The 14,346-nt window shown below is 43.4% G+C and overlaps 1 protein-coding gene across 1 annotated transcript in view; it reads left to right on the forward strand.

Moving 5' to 3' along the window:
* CRYBG3 (crystallin beta-gamma domain containing 3) overlaps positions 1–14,346 on the forward strand; it is a 150,315-nt gene that overhangs the window by 116,432 nt on the left and 19,537 nt on the right. Inside the window, exons 10-17 of the mRNA XM_075263569.1 lie at positions 1,132–1,167; positions 1,269–1,408; positions 3,737–3,863; positions 7,162–7,304; positions 9,931–10,057; positions 10,786–10,818; positions 11,476–11,585; positions 13,345–13,471. Of these exons, the coding sequence (XP_075119670.1) occupies positions 1,132–1,167; positions 1,269–1,408; positions 3,737–3,863; positions 7,162–7,304; positions 9,931–10,057; positions 10,786–10,818; positions 11,476–11,585; positions 13,345–13,471 (843 nt within the window). The remainder of the gene's footprint in view (positions 1–1,131; positions 1,168–1,268; positions 1,409–3,736; positions 3,864–7,161; positions 7,305–9,930; positions 10,058–10,785; positions 10,819–11,475; positions 11,586–13,344; positions 13,472–14,346) is intronic.

Genomic DNA, 14,346 nt, shown 5'->3' on the forward strand with positions numbered 1-14,346 from the left:
AATATCAATTCTCTAGGAACTGGTTACATCACTAAAATACTCTTAAGACGGTGATGTCATCGATCTCCCACGATTATTGGATTAGCGTATGAAATTACTGCCTCCGTTATGGCTTTGATTTCTGGAGTAATCAGTCTAGGTGCAGACATCAGTAAAATGGTTTCCGCTCAGCAGTTTGTATCAGACTTAGGCAAGTGGCGTAACTACGAATGGTGGGACCCCGTGGCGAACTTTTGAAATGGGCCCCTCCTTTCAGACCTCAGAGTATAATAATCGGAAACCCAGGGGAGGATACAAATAAAAAACACTGTTACTTACCTCTCCCTGACTTCGGTGCAGTCCCTGCTGATGTCGGCCATCTTCAATGACGTACGGAACATCACTTAACTCGGGGCTTGCGTCACGACGCTTAAGGACGTAAGCCCTGGCCCATGTGACGTCAGGGACGTCACACAAGTAGGCCTGAAGCCTGCCCAGAGCCAGGAGAGGTAAATAACGCTGTTTTAGTTGTTCCCTCACCTCCCCTGGGCCTCCGATCATTATACTCGGGGGTCTAAAAAGGCCCCTGAGTATAGTAATAGTGATTGTGGGGCCTCACTTACTGATCCCAGGAGGGCGCTGTGAGCAGGAGTCAGGATCGGTAAGTAAATAGGGCCCATTACTTGCTGGCGTTATTCCCTATTACGAAGTTACGGCCTATTAAAAAAAAACAAAAAAAAACAGCGGTTGTGGCTGTCACCAGGCCCCTTAATGCTACCGCCGCTACCCCAGTAGTTACGCCCCTGGACTTAGGCTACATTCAGACGACCATTTTTCACAGCCATCTTGCACCTGAGGATTACAGTGTATGGAGGGATCTGTGAAAATGGACAAAAATAGGATGTGATCAATATTAAGATGCTATGTTACAACTAACAGTGGTGTGAATAGTCCCCATTCACCAACATTGAACTTAATAGGGGTGAATGTAGCTTTAGGATGCCGGGAGTTGTAGTCAGCACAGTTGGGTGACCATATTCTGCTTCCCCTGGGCTCTTGGCTTGCAGGAGTAGCACTATGTTACTTTATAATCGAAAGCCTAATTGTGTGGAAGGAACAAATGTCGAGTTAATTTTTTTCCATTTGTTTCAGGGAGGATTAAAAGTACAATTGCCCAGCGATCCGAAGGTAAGTGATTACATTGCCATAGTTACTACTTGGAATTCTTCTTTCTGCAGAGCACCTCGCCGTACACCTGAAATCTGCTTAAATAATCATCTCTTTTACAGATAATTATATATGAGAAGCCGCACTTCCAAGGGTGGTCGAGAGAGATCACAGAACATGTCGGCAGCATCGGAGCACTCACCTGTGATGGAGAGAACAGCACAAGTCAAGATATTGGCTCTATACAGGTTCTTGGAGGAATGTAAGGACTTCATCTGCACAGATTTGTAATCAGTTTCTGTATAGATCAGACCTTACACTGGTACCATAGACAAATACTGGCCATACACCTTTAATAGACCTTCTCTTCCTCACAAAACCCCTCTACTCGTGCACACTCGGCTCAGCTGAGTATGCACGAGAAAAGAAGAGAAAGCCGCTTGTAGACATCACTGCAGAGTCTCTCCACTGGATCGGGCATGTTGATAGTCAGTATGCCTGATCCTTTACTCCCTTGACCTTTCATTCCCATAATTATTCCACTTACTGGTTTAGCACCATATTGATATATACGGTGTGAGACTTTATGCCAATATTAAACCACAGACATGTGAATTTTATTAAAAAAATGGTGTGTTTGAGTAAAATCCTCATCTCTGTGTCAGACTGGAGGTGATTACAAAGAGTGTCTCTTGCACAGGAGGACCAGCCCTGTCCTGCATTAAACAGACAACCTATTAATGTGCATGGACATGGAATGTGTAATGATTCATTTTCCCTGTGGGGGTGCTACAGTGAAATGGAGCACTTACTGTCACATCACAGATGATCATTGGGGGTCACTTTGAGTTATGATTATTATCAGGGGACCCTTCTAACAAGTAATGAATGCACAAAATGGAGAATCCCTATACAGTGTTGGCCTGCAATTCTGTCAAATAATACTCATTTTCTTCCAGAAAATGATTGCAATCACAAATTCTTTCGTATTATTATCTTCATTTAATTTGTCTTCAATGTAAAACCACAAAAAGAATTGTCAAAAAGCCAAATTGGATATAATTACACAGCAAACATAAAAAAGGGGGTGGACAAAAGTATTGGCACTGTTTGAAAAATCATGTGATGCTTCTCTAATTTGTGTAATTAACAGCACCTGTTACTTACCTGAGGCACCTAACAGGTGGTGGCAATAACTAAATCACACTTGCAGCCAGTTGAAACGGATTAAAGTTGACTCAACCTCTGTCCTGTGTCCTTGTGTGTAGCACATTGAGCATGGAGAAAAGAAAGAAGACCAAAGAACTGTCTGAGGACTTGAGAAGCGAAATTGTGAGGAAGCATGAGCGATCTCAAGGCTACAAGTCCATCTCCAAAGACCTGAATGTTCCTGTGTCTACTGTGCGCAGTGTCATCAAGAAGTTTAAAGCCCATGGCACTGTGGCTAACCTCTCTAGATGTGGATGGAAAAGAAAAATTGACAAGAGATTTCTACGCAAGATTGTGCGGATGGTGGATAAAGAACCTTGACTATCCAAACAAGTTCAAGCTGCCCTGCAGTCCGAGGGTACAACAGTGTCACCCCGTACTATCCATCAGCGTCTGAATGAGAAGGGACTGTATGGTAGGAGACCCAGATAGACCCCACTTCTTACCCAGAGACATAAGCCAGGCTGGAGTTTGCCAAAACTTACCTGAGAAAGCCAAAAACGTTTTGGAAGAATGTTCTCTGGTCAGATGAGACAAAAGTAGGAAAAGGCATCAACATAGGGTTTACAGGAAAAAAAAAAAGAGGCCTTCAAAGAGAAGAAGACGCCCCCTACAGTCAGCCTCTGGCACTGGACTGCTTGACCGTGTGCATGGCATTATGAAGTCTGAAGACTACCAACACATTGTGCAGCATAATGTAGGGCCCAGTGTGAGAAAGCTGGGTCTCCCTCAGAGGTCAGGGGTCTTCCAGCAGGACAATGACCCAAAACACACTTCAGGTCAGCACTAGAAAATGGTTTGAGAGAAAGCCCTGGAGACTTGTAAAGTGGCAGCAATGAGTCCAGACCTGAATCCCATAGAACACCTGTGGGGGAGAGATCTCTTGATGGCAGTTTGGAGAAGGCCCCCTTCACATCTCAGGGGGGACCTGGAGCAGTTTGCCAAAGAAGAATGTTCTAAAATTCCAGCAGAGCCTTGTAAGAAACTCATTGATGGTTACCGGAAGCGGTTGTGCGCAGTTATTGTGTCTAAAGGTTGTGCTACCAAGTATTAGGCTGAGGTTGCCAATACTTTTGTCCGGCCCATTTTTGGAGTTTTGTGTAAAATGATCAATGATTTGACTTTTTTTTCATTCTCTTTTGTGGTTTTTCATTGCAAGCAAAATAAATGAAGATATTACCAAAGAGTTTGTGCTTGTAATCATTTTCTGGAAGAACACGAGTATTATCTGACAGAATTGCAGGGGGGCCAATACTTTTGGCCAACACTGTAAGTCCTATGAATTGCTCTAAGTTTCTAAGGGCTTATGGTCCTAACATTTTCTGCTTGGCTTCATCTAAGTCTGTGTATTTTTACTGATACATCTTTCTCTGGTTTCTAGATGGGTTGGGTATGAAAATGAGAGATATAAAGGACACCAGTATCTCCTAGAAGAAGGAGATTATGAAGACTGGCATTCCTGGGGTGGATATGACAGTACCTTACAGTCAATACGATACCTCCAGGCGGTAAGTAACTCACACTGACATCTGAGGGTAAATGTACTTGTGTTTTATGTATATCAGTGCGAGAGGTGACTCTTACACCCACCAACCAGTAGCTCATTCATATAATGTCTGCAGATTATACTTGGTATATATAGGGAGTGATACTATAGCTTGTGGTCTACTAAGGCATTTACTCTATAGCTTGCAGTCTAACAGGACATTAACATTATATAGCATTGTTTTCTAATAAAGGACAACTTTGTGGTCCTCATGTTATTAAATAAGAACAAAGGCAGCATTGACAATTCGGAGGATCCTCGTGGCCTTTCTCTATAGATATTCCCAGATCTGACATAATGCTTAAAATCCCATACACTTCATGTGCCATTAAATGGCCAGATTATACCTGACGCCTCTCCGGTAAGGGATGTTAAGTTTAATAGCCAAATATAAAGTCTTGTTTATTTTGGTTATTGCTAAGTCTTTTCCATAGTCTTCCAAGTCTCACCTCACAAAATGAGCGTGAGATCTGAAATCTGCACATTATAGGTTTACTGAGGAGTCTTTATAGTCTAAACAGGTTTTTATTGGAATTGAAGGACTATTTTTTTTTGTATGTTAAAGAAAGGGTAATATGTCATTAAAGAGGCTAAAGTATGACATGAAAGAACATGTGGGGGGGCTGGGACCAGAGGGCAGAGGGTAAGTGGGGGGGGGGGGGGAGAATTGCACATGCGGAAATAGGGGGGGTTACCGGGGTCACGGGTGGGTGGTGGTGTAGGAGGTGACTGTGATCTCTAAAGGGGGAGAAGGGGGCCGGGATCGCGGGTAGGGGAAAAGGGGAGGGCCGGAAGTGCAGTAGCGAGGCCGTGGGATCCCAGCCCACGATGCTGTAGGATGGGCCCCAATCCTAAAGAATCGTAGAAAAAGTCAAGTCTACAAAACATTTTATAGAAAGTTCCACATTCTGAATCTCCAGAATGTCTTCTATTCCTCCAGTGTTGTTCTAGTTACATTTTAACTTTGCTAGGTAAGGCTGAGATAAGCGGCACCCGCTGGCATGATTGATGTTGGCATGTGCATTCCACATGGATTAATCAGTGCTTAGTGATGCCAGTCAGGAACTACACATGACTGCTAGAGCTTGGTTTGTTTTCCAACTCCACCTGGTTTACAAACAGGCAAACCACAGCTAAGTGACGCCAGGAAATCAGGTCGTGCACAAGTCCATGTCTCATAAGGCTGGGAAACCCTGGGCAAGTAGATGTTACGTGGCCAGCAGTGTTTTATTTAACCCCTTGTGAATATTATTAAGTACTTTGGGACCTTATAATGCAATAAAAGATTGTGATTGTTCAACTTACTATTGCCTTTTTATTGACTTTGACTGGTCCAGAAACTTCTTTTGCAGCTATGAATATTGAGAATATTTATTCCACAAGATTGCCCACCATAGAATTGTCCCAAAAAACTGTGTGTTGCCCTTGGGAACTTTTCCGTCTTCAATGGTCGCCAATGCTAACAAGCCACCCATCTCCATAGGCCCCATAACAGCCTGAGGGCCTCCTCTATGTCATACCCTTCGCTATAACCACATCTGCAGCCTATAGTCCCTGCCTATCATATGTTTTAGCTATAGACATCCGTCTCCATTTCTGTAAAGCTACATACAGTCCTATGAAAAAGATTGGGCACCCCTATTAATCTTAATCATTTTTAGTTCTAAATATTTTGGTGTTTGCAACAGCCATTTCAGTTTGATATATCTAATAACTGATGGACACAGTAATATTTCAGGATTGAAATGAGGTTTATTGTACTAACAGAAAATGCGCAATATGCATTAAACCAAAATTTGACCGGTGCAAAAGTATGGGCACCTCAACAGAAAAGTGACATTAATATTTAGTAGATCCTCCTTTTGCAAAGATAACAGCCTCTAGTCGCTTCCTGTAGCTTTTAATCAGTTCCTGGATCCTGGATGAAGGTATTTTGGACCATTTCTTTCTACAAAACAATTCAAGTTCAGTTAAGTTTGATGGTCGCCGAACATGGACAGCCCGCTCTCAAATGATCTGAAAACAAAGATTGTTCAACATAGTTGTTCAGGGGAAGGATACAAAACGTTGTCTCAGAGATTTAACCTGTCAGTTTCCACTGTGAGGAACATAGTAAGGAAATGGAAGACCACAGGGACAGTTCTTGTTAAGCCCAGAAGTGGCAGGCCAAGAAAAATATCAGAAAGGCAGAGAAGAAGAATGGTGAGAACAGTCAAGGACAATCCACAGACCACCTCCAAAGAGCTGCAGCATCATCTTGCTGCAGATGGTGTCACTGTGCATCGGTCAACTATACAGCGCACTTTGCACAAATAGAAGCTGTATGGGAGAGTGATGAGAAAGAAGCCGTTTCTGTACGTACGCCACAAATAGAGTTGCCTGAGGTATGAAAAAGCACATTTGGACAAGGCAGCTTCATTTTGGAAACAAAAATTGAGTTGTTTGGTTATAAAAAAAAGGCGTTATGCATGGCGTCCAAAAAGAAACAGCATTCCAAGAAAAACACATGCTACCCACTGTAAAATTTGGTGGAGGTTCCATCATGCTTTGGGGCTGTGTGGCCAATGCCGGCATCGGGAATCTTGTTAAAGTTGAGGGTCGCATGGATTCCACTCAGTATCAGCAGATTCTTGAGAATAATGTTCAAGAATCAGTGACGAAGTTGAAGTTACGCCGGGGATGGATATTTCAGCAAGACAATGATCCAAAACACCGCTCCAAATCCTCAGGCATTCATGCAGAGGAACAATTACAATGTTCTGGAATGGCCATCCCAGTCCCCAGACCTGAATATCATTGAACATCTGTGGGATGATTTGAAGCGGGCTGTCCATGCTCGGCGACCATCTAACTTAACTGAACTTGAATTGTTTGTCCAAAATACCTTTATCCAGGATCCAGGAACTGATTAAAAGCTACAGGAAGCGACTAGAGGCTGTTATCTTTGCAAAAGGAGGATCTACTAAATATTAATGTCACTTTTCTGTTGAGGTGCCCATACTTTTGCACCGGTCAAATTTTGGTTTAATGCATATTGCACATTTTCTGTTAGTACAATAAACCTCATTTCAATCCTGAAATATTACTGTGTCCATCAGTTATTAGATATATCAAACTGAAATGGCTGTTGCAAATACCAAAATATTTAGAACTAAAAATGATTAAGATTAATAGGGGTGCCCAAACTTTTTCATAGGACTGTATATACGGTATTTTACCATATACATACTGAAATACCAACAAATTGTTCTGTTCTCTAGGACTTTTTAGAACCGTCCGTCACCTTGTACGAAACAGATGAAGAAGATGGGAAACAAATAAATCTTTCCAATCAAGCAATTCCTGATCTGGAGATGGCCGGGTTCAACACAAGAACACGGTGTATAGATGTGAAGAAGGGAATGTGAGTAGATTTTCTCTTGCCAGTGGATATACAGAGTACTTGTGGTTAATATGGACAGGATCCAGAAGTCACTTGGGCCATGTTGCTGAATAATATCTTCACAATTATATGGAAAGTAATGGAAATGCATTAGCCGAATGGTTCTGTATTACCGCCATAGCATTGTAGTGATGATGTGACTTTGCAGGTATCTAAACCTTATAAAAATACTGAATATCAGTTATAACAATATCCCATCTCTTGTGTATCAGTTGTCTCACATTTCTGGTCCTTAGAAAGCCTCTAGTCTTGTAGATTACTATTCCCAGTTGATGGAGGTGTCGTTGGGTTTTATAGAGTATTGCCTATTAATGATGCCTGGCTAATCAGCGCTAGTAAAATTAACGGGACTTAATTGGAAAAGGAGATGCACCCGCTGGGAGAGGAAACTGTGAGGCGCTAGCTCTTAGTAAACCAGTAAAACCCCTGTTATCTGTATCCTGTTGTCTTGGAAAAAAGTCACGCTTGGACTAGCTTTGGGCTCATGGCTGTGGGACTAGTAAATGCTATTTTAGCCTATAAAATGTGAAACAATTACCATAGTGCTTCATGTGCACTCTAAAGCCAAGGACATGTCAATATGGTAGCACATGGAGTCTGCATGCTGCTGTCCTTTCTTCTTTACTAGAAGCAATGGGGGGAATATATTAAAGGGGTTGACCAGTCATTGCAAGTTATCCCCATGCACAGGATTGGGGTTAACCTGCTGATTGTGAGTGCCCCACTGCTGAGGCTCCCACGGATCTCAAGAACGGGGGTGTTTTGCATCCCAGTTTTGGAAAGTGTGGCTGGTTGGATGGCACACACCTCTCCATTTATAAGAATGGGGACCACCAGAGATAGTCCAGCGCTTACTGAGTATAGTATCTGCCCAGGCTCATGTTGGCCATGGGACCTTAGTTCTTGACTTGCCCCATTCTGTTACATAGTTAAAACCTCAAAGATTATTTATTTAGGAAAGGTTGGTGACTAGAGATGAGCGAACACTGTTCGGATCAGCCGTTCCGAACAGCACGCTCCCATAGAAATGAATGGAAGCACCTGGCACGTACACTTTGCCGGCGGCCGGTCGCCGTGCCAGGTGCTTCCATTCATTTCTATGGGAGCGTGCTGTTTGGAACGGCTGATCCGAACAGTGTTCGCTCATCTCTACTGGTGAAATCAAATATAGGGTTTGGTCTATAAGGCATGACAAAATTCACAGCTTCTTGTGCGCACCATTTTTCTCATTGCCACTTTTGTAAGCAGGCAGGCTGGCATGGAGAAGCTTCAGCCTGACAGTTTTAGTATAACTTGCACCTAAAAACTGGCCCAATCTATAGATAAAATCTGTGCCAATCCCTGGCTGGCATATTTTTCAATTCTGCCTCATATGACGTCACCATATGTGCCACCATTATTAAGAAGCCAGAGCCACTCAATAATTCTGGCGCATTTCACCCTGGCATAGCCAGTTACATGGATTGGTGTAGTACGCGCCAGTCCTTATAGGTTGAACATATAATTCCCATTATAGTTCGTATTGGACAAGTCACTCAGCTTTCCTGATTCCATATAAGACTAATCCATGAGATCTCTTAAGGGAATCTCAATATAGATCAATGACTAATATAGATAGTAAATACAAGGATGCTGACAGAAAAGTCAAACGGAACCTCATGCACAAGTCATAGTAATTCCAGGCCCATTTTGTACTTCTGTATGCCCCAATGTCATAAATCGCTCTACTACAGTCAATTTAGTGCTAAACAGAGGCAACATACAGCAACACATGGAGTCGCTGGAGTTCCATAAAAACTGTAGGATATGTATGCAAAAGGCCTTGTAAAGCTCCAACATATTTGGCAATGCTGCACAGTGACCGGCTCATCTCTGTGCCTGTACCAGATGCACACTAGACTCAACTACCTGTCAGTAAATGTGTGAGGAAATACTTCGTATATACATAGTCCAGTCACATTAATAGGACCACCTGTCAAAATCCAGAATAACCACCTTTGGCAGAGCGGACCGCTGCGAGACGTGCAGGAAGAGAGGGGATGTTGTGATGATGATCACTGGGATGTTGAGCCATGCCGACTCCAGTGCCGTATCCAGCTCTGCTAGGTTACGAGGTTGAGCATCCATGGCGCGAACAACCCGATCGAGGTGGTCCCACAGATTCTCGATTGGGTTCAAATCCGGGGAATTTGCTGGCCGGCCAATTTGCTGGGGTTGCTCCGGGTCGCAATATTTGATTTATTATTGACCCATCCCAAGTATGGTAAACTCATCCTGGTGCTCGAACCACACACGTACACTGCAAGCTTTATGACACGTGGCATTGTCCTGCTGGTAGATGCCATCATCCTGAGGAAAAACAATTTGCATGTAGGGGTGAACATGGCCCACAAGGATAGATGCATACTTGTGTTGATCCATAGTGTCTTCCACAATGATGAGTGCACCCAGATGGCTGATGACACGCGCCTTCTGCAATTGGTTATTTAACATTGACGTCAAAAGTAGGTGGTGGTCACATTAATATGACTGGACTGTGTAGAATGCTATTATTATACGTTACATATTATACTTACTTACCTCATAGGTGGGTGGCGTATCAGCAGAAGCATTTCTGTGGACAACAATACATACTGGAAAAAGGCAGATACAAAACGTATATGGACTGGGGCGGCAGTAACAACACAATAATGTCCATTAGACCGGTTCTTCTGGTGAGTAGTCCGGGAAAATTATTAGTGCTACGTACTATAGCCATAGTCAGCCATAACAATAGCGTAGGAGAAGTGGTAGGCTGTATATTTTTGGGGTATTCTAATAAATGACATTGAAGTGTCCTCCCAAGACTATGAGCACTTGGGGGAATATTTTAAGACTGGCGTTTCCTACACCAATCTTAAAGAAGTCCCCAGAATGGAAATCCACACCAATTTTGTGACATGAGTTATAATAATTTTGTTGGCGCATCTTTGGCTTCACGAAGGAGTAGTGTGCCAAAGATGAATACACATCTACGTTAGACAACTGGTGTACATAGGTTAATAAATTCCCCCCCATGGTGTTTACTTCCATGATATAGATACCATAGGTGGAGAACTTGGGGTCTAAACAATAACTTAGAGGTAGAAGGAAAACCAAAATGTCCCTTAGGCACAGCTTATGTTGGGAAAACCAAGAAGGATTGGGGAAAAAAATTACCTCCGGTTGCCACAGGCTGTACGGACTACGTCTGTGCTGGTGCTCAAGCATGTATTTACTTGGGAGGAAGGAGACCAGGCAATGGTATGGCCGTCCTGTAGGTCAGAATGTAATTAATATTCATGGTAGACGTCTACTAATGCAGATTTGTACAAGTACATTGTGAGTAGCTACTATATATAGAGCAGTCATGTAAACAAACCATATAGAAACCTGCTGACATAAGGTTCATTCCGTTTTTCAGGAACCACTTGGACGGAACGATGTGAAGCACTTGGTAAGTTCTCCTCAATACTAAAAAATATCATTTGAAGAAATGAGCAAAAGGAATTGTTTGTTCTGTGTCCACGATAGATTCCATGTATGAAACGTAAAATGGATGAATATATTATGCACTGCGTATATAGTCATCCTCTACCGGCTCTATAGACTGCGCTCCACACAGTTGATCAGTGGGGTTGCTCCGGGTCGCAATATTTGATTTATTATTGACCCATCCCATTATCACAATTCCTCCCACTTGTAATGGCAGAGATTTCAGTAATGTCATTATATAAGTGCACATAATGCATTTTCCTAACAAAATCAATAGAACGTCTCCAAATCAGAAGTTAAAGAAGTAATATGGTTTGGAAATTTCCTTTTACTAGAAGGATCCCCAAATGATAAGCTGATCACATGGCTTGTGAAACCCCCCCGCTATCAGCTACAATCTTTACAGGAGCACAGCGGGTAGCATTTACTTGCACTGCAGTGCCCCCACAGGCAAAATAAAGCATTACATAGTTTCCCCTGAAATCAATGTTGAGTCCTCTATAGCGAGAGATGCTGCCTGCAGCTGCCCTCCACTCTAATAGAAGAGGGAGGGTCCAGCCTTTTATGTTCACATGACATTTTCCTAATTCTCACCAGTTACACACTTTTGTTATTGCAGATTAAAGTCTATACAGGTCCTGAGTTCCAAGGAGAAGCCATGGATGTCACACAGGGTGTATACAACTTCACATCCTTTATACCCATGTCTTTCAAGGTCTTAAGAGGATGGTAAGAAGCAGTTACTGTTAAACACTATAACAATAGTGTATCTATAGATTGTAAGCTCTTGTGTGTAGGGTCCTCTTTCCTACTAAACTCCTACTATGTCCTGAATGTGTGCACCAGGTAGGCTAGCGGGGACCTGCTAAGGGGTACCATGCTGTTTAGGAGCTGTGACCCCTTTACAGATTTCTATGCACAGCGACACTTCTGGCTAGTATGGGACAATATACTGCTTTTGAATGCTGCGGTTCCTTGTACAGTGCATAGCCGGGGGTGCTACTGATGTGCAGATAAAATGCCGCAAGGATTATCTATCCTCTCATTTCTGGAATCCTTTGTGGTTCAGACGTTGGTCCCTGTCAATCCTAAACGAGTTGTCGTTTCTGTTTGTATACAGAATGGCTGCAGCCAAACCCTGCTCTCAGCTGTATATTGCTGTAGCTGTTCTGTATATCAATGGAGTAGGAGGATTCGTAGCGACCCGGTGCTAGGATGGAGAGGAAGATGCAAGTAAGGAACAGTGCACATTTATTTTATAGCCCTCCCCTTTATTGCCATCCCATATCATAGAGATGTTCCGGAGCAATGTTTATTGGGAATATACCTTTAGGGTGCATTCACACGGTGTAACATGCCGCGTGATGTGGCACGTGTACGCCGCGTGACCCTTTGCATGCCGTACATGCTCCCATTCATTTCAATGGGAGCGGGGATCGTATGCGCCGCGCTAGTTGCGGCCGTGCATTTATTCACGGCTGCAAACTAGCGCGGCGCATACGATCCCCGCTCCCATTGAAATGAATGGGAGCGTGTACGGCATGCAAAGGGTCACGCGGCGTACACGTGCCACATCACGCGGCACGTTACACCGTGTGAATGCACCCTTAATTGTCGGAGAGTTCCTATGTTTGGAAAGTCAGCTGCCCAGTGAAAATGGGGAGGTATGGGACTGGGGACCCCAAGTTCTTAAAGGGGTATTCACAATTCGCCCGCTCACCTACTTGCAGGCTGTGTGCTCTGTTCACTTCCTGGTTTTCTCGATACATTGGTTGGCGGAGTTTCACTTGCTGTCTCCCAGACAAAACCAGCTCTGCTATCTCTCTTCATAGCAGTACATGTTTGCAGTCAGTAAGGAGGGATGGTTGTAAATAAATCACCACAGTAACACTGAAAGATGCACAACATGAAGCTGATGTAGCAAAGCTGGATTTGATAGATGATGAGAATCCCAAATTTACATTCTACAGGACCAATAGTCAGCTTGCAATAAACTCAGTTTTTGGTCTGTGTTTACATGCAGAGGTAACGGACTCCCTGTCTCAGCCCTTATCAGCAAAATTCAATTAGCCGACCAGATAACTGGGAGATAAACAGCTCAGAAATACAAGCTGCCCCAAGCACTCAGGACCCCCCCCCCCTCCCCTCAGAGCAGGGAGCTATGGCACTTTTTCCTGGATGGAGAGATAAGATCATCCCCAGGTCTGTGGTTATGGAAACGCAGTGTAAACAATGAAGTGAATAATCTCAGATAGCGGCCAAACAAAGCAGTTTTGCTGAAGCATTGTATTTAGGAAAAGTCTTAAATCCACATAAGCTAGCAGTATAGATAGGATCCTTGAGATGGGACAACCCCTTTAAGGTTGGTAAGGTGACAGCTTTAGTCCCCCTGACGCTACTTATTTTGTCACGCTACATTCCAGATTGTACTTTCTTCCTCCGTATTGACCCATAATAATATACTTGTCAAACTCTCGGTCTCTTCCAGCTGGCTGCTGTTCTACGAGGACGGCTCCTGCCACAGTCTGTGTGTGTTAGAAGAGGGGCATTTTCCAGACTTGGCTTCGTGTGGATGCCCTACAGCTGTGATCAAATACATCAAGCCAATAGATTATGTAAGATATTTGTAGCATCTGTTTCTCCGTTTGCAAAGGTTGATAGAAAATGTAATTTTTTTGATGTCCGTAGTCCGCCGGTCTTCTGAATTATTCAGTATTACATATACAGTCTGCAGATAGGTATTAAGGAAACAAGTAATATTTCTTTTACTTCTTCAGCCAGAATCCTGCGCTTACATCTGTCTTGGAAGCCCCATTTGGCCCCTTGGTCGCACAGTCCACCATATGCAGCGCTGATTTTGTCCACATGATGAAATCTGACGGCCGCACTGTAAATCAGTTGGGTCGGTCTGGTGGTTTCTGTCATGGGACGGGTCTTGCTTTCTGTCATTTCTGGTTTTCGGCTCCTCTGACAGGACAGAAATCGGAAATGACAATGTTGATGCGAACAGAGCCTTAATATCTGTAACTGCATTACATTTGTATAATGGAATATACGTAAGGCTTCAGTTCTTCATCATTTCAAGACTTGCAGTGAATTATTTAGATCAGATACTGATAAGTAGTACAGATAATGGGGGGGGATTTATTAACCATTTAAGCCAATTTTCTGGATAAGGTGGTCCATATACCTTCATTCAGCACCTTGCCTGTTTATGGGTACACCATTTACAAATCCAGATTTTAGAAAACTGCTTAAAGGGATTCTACCATCAAACTACTTTTCTTTCTAATTACCACGTCGGAATAGCCTTAAGAAAGGCTATTCATCTCCTACCTTTAGACGTGGTCTCCGCCGCGCCGTTCCGTAGAAATACCGGTTTTAACCGGTATGCAAATGAGCTCTCTGCAGCAATGAGGGCGGGCCCCAGCACTGAAAGGCCGATGAGCGCATCCCCATTGCTGCCTGAGAGCTCTTTCCTGCGCCGCCT

This window comes from Leptodactylus fuscus, chromosome 2 (genome assembly GCF_031893055.1).
Source record: "Leptodactylus fuscus isolate aLepFus1 chromosome 2, aLepFus1.hap2, whole genome shotgun sequence".
Lineage (NCBI taxonomy): Eukaryota > Metazoa > Chordata > Amphibia > Anura > Leptodactylidae > Leptodactylus > Leptodactylus fuscus.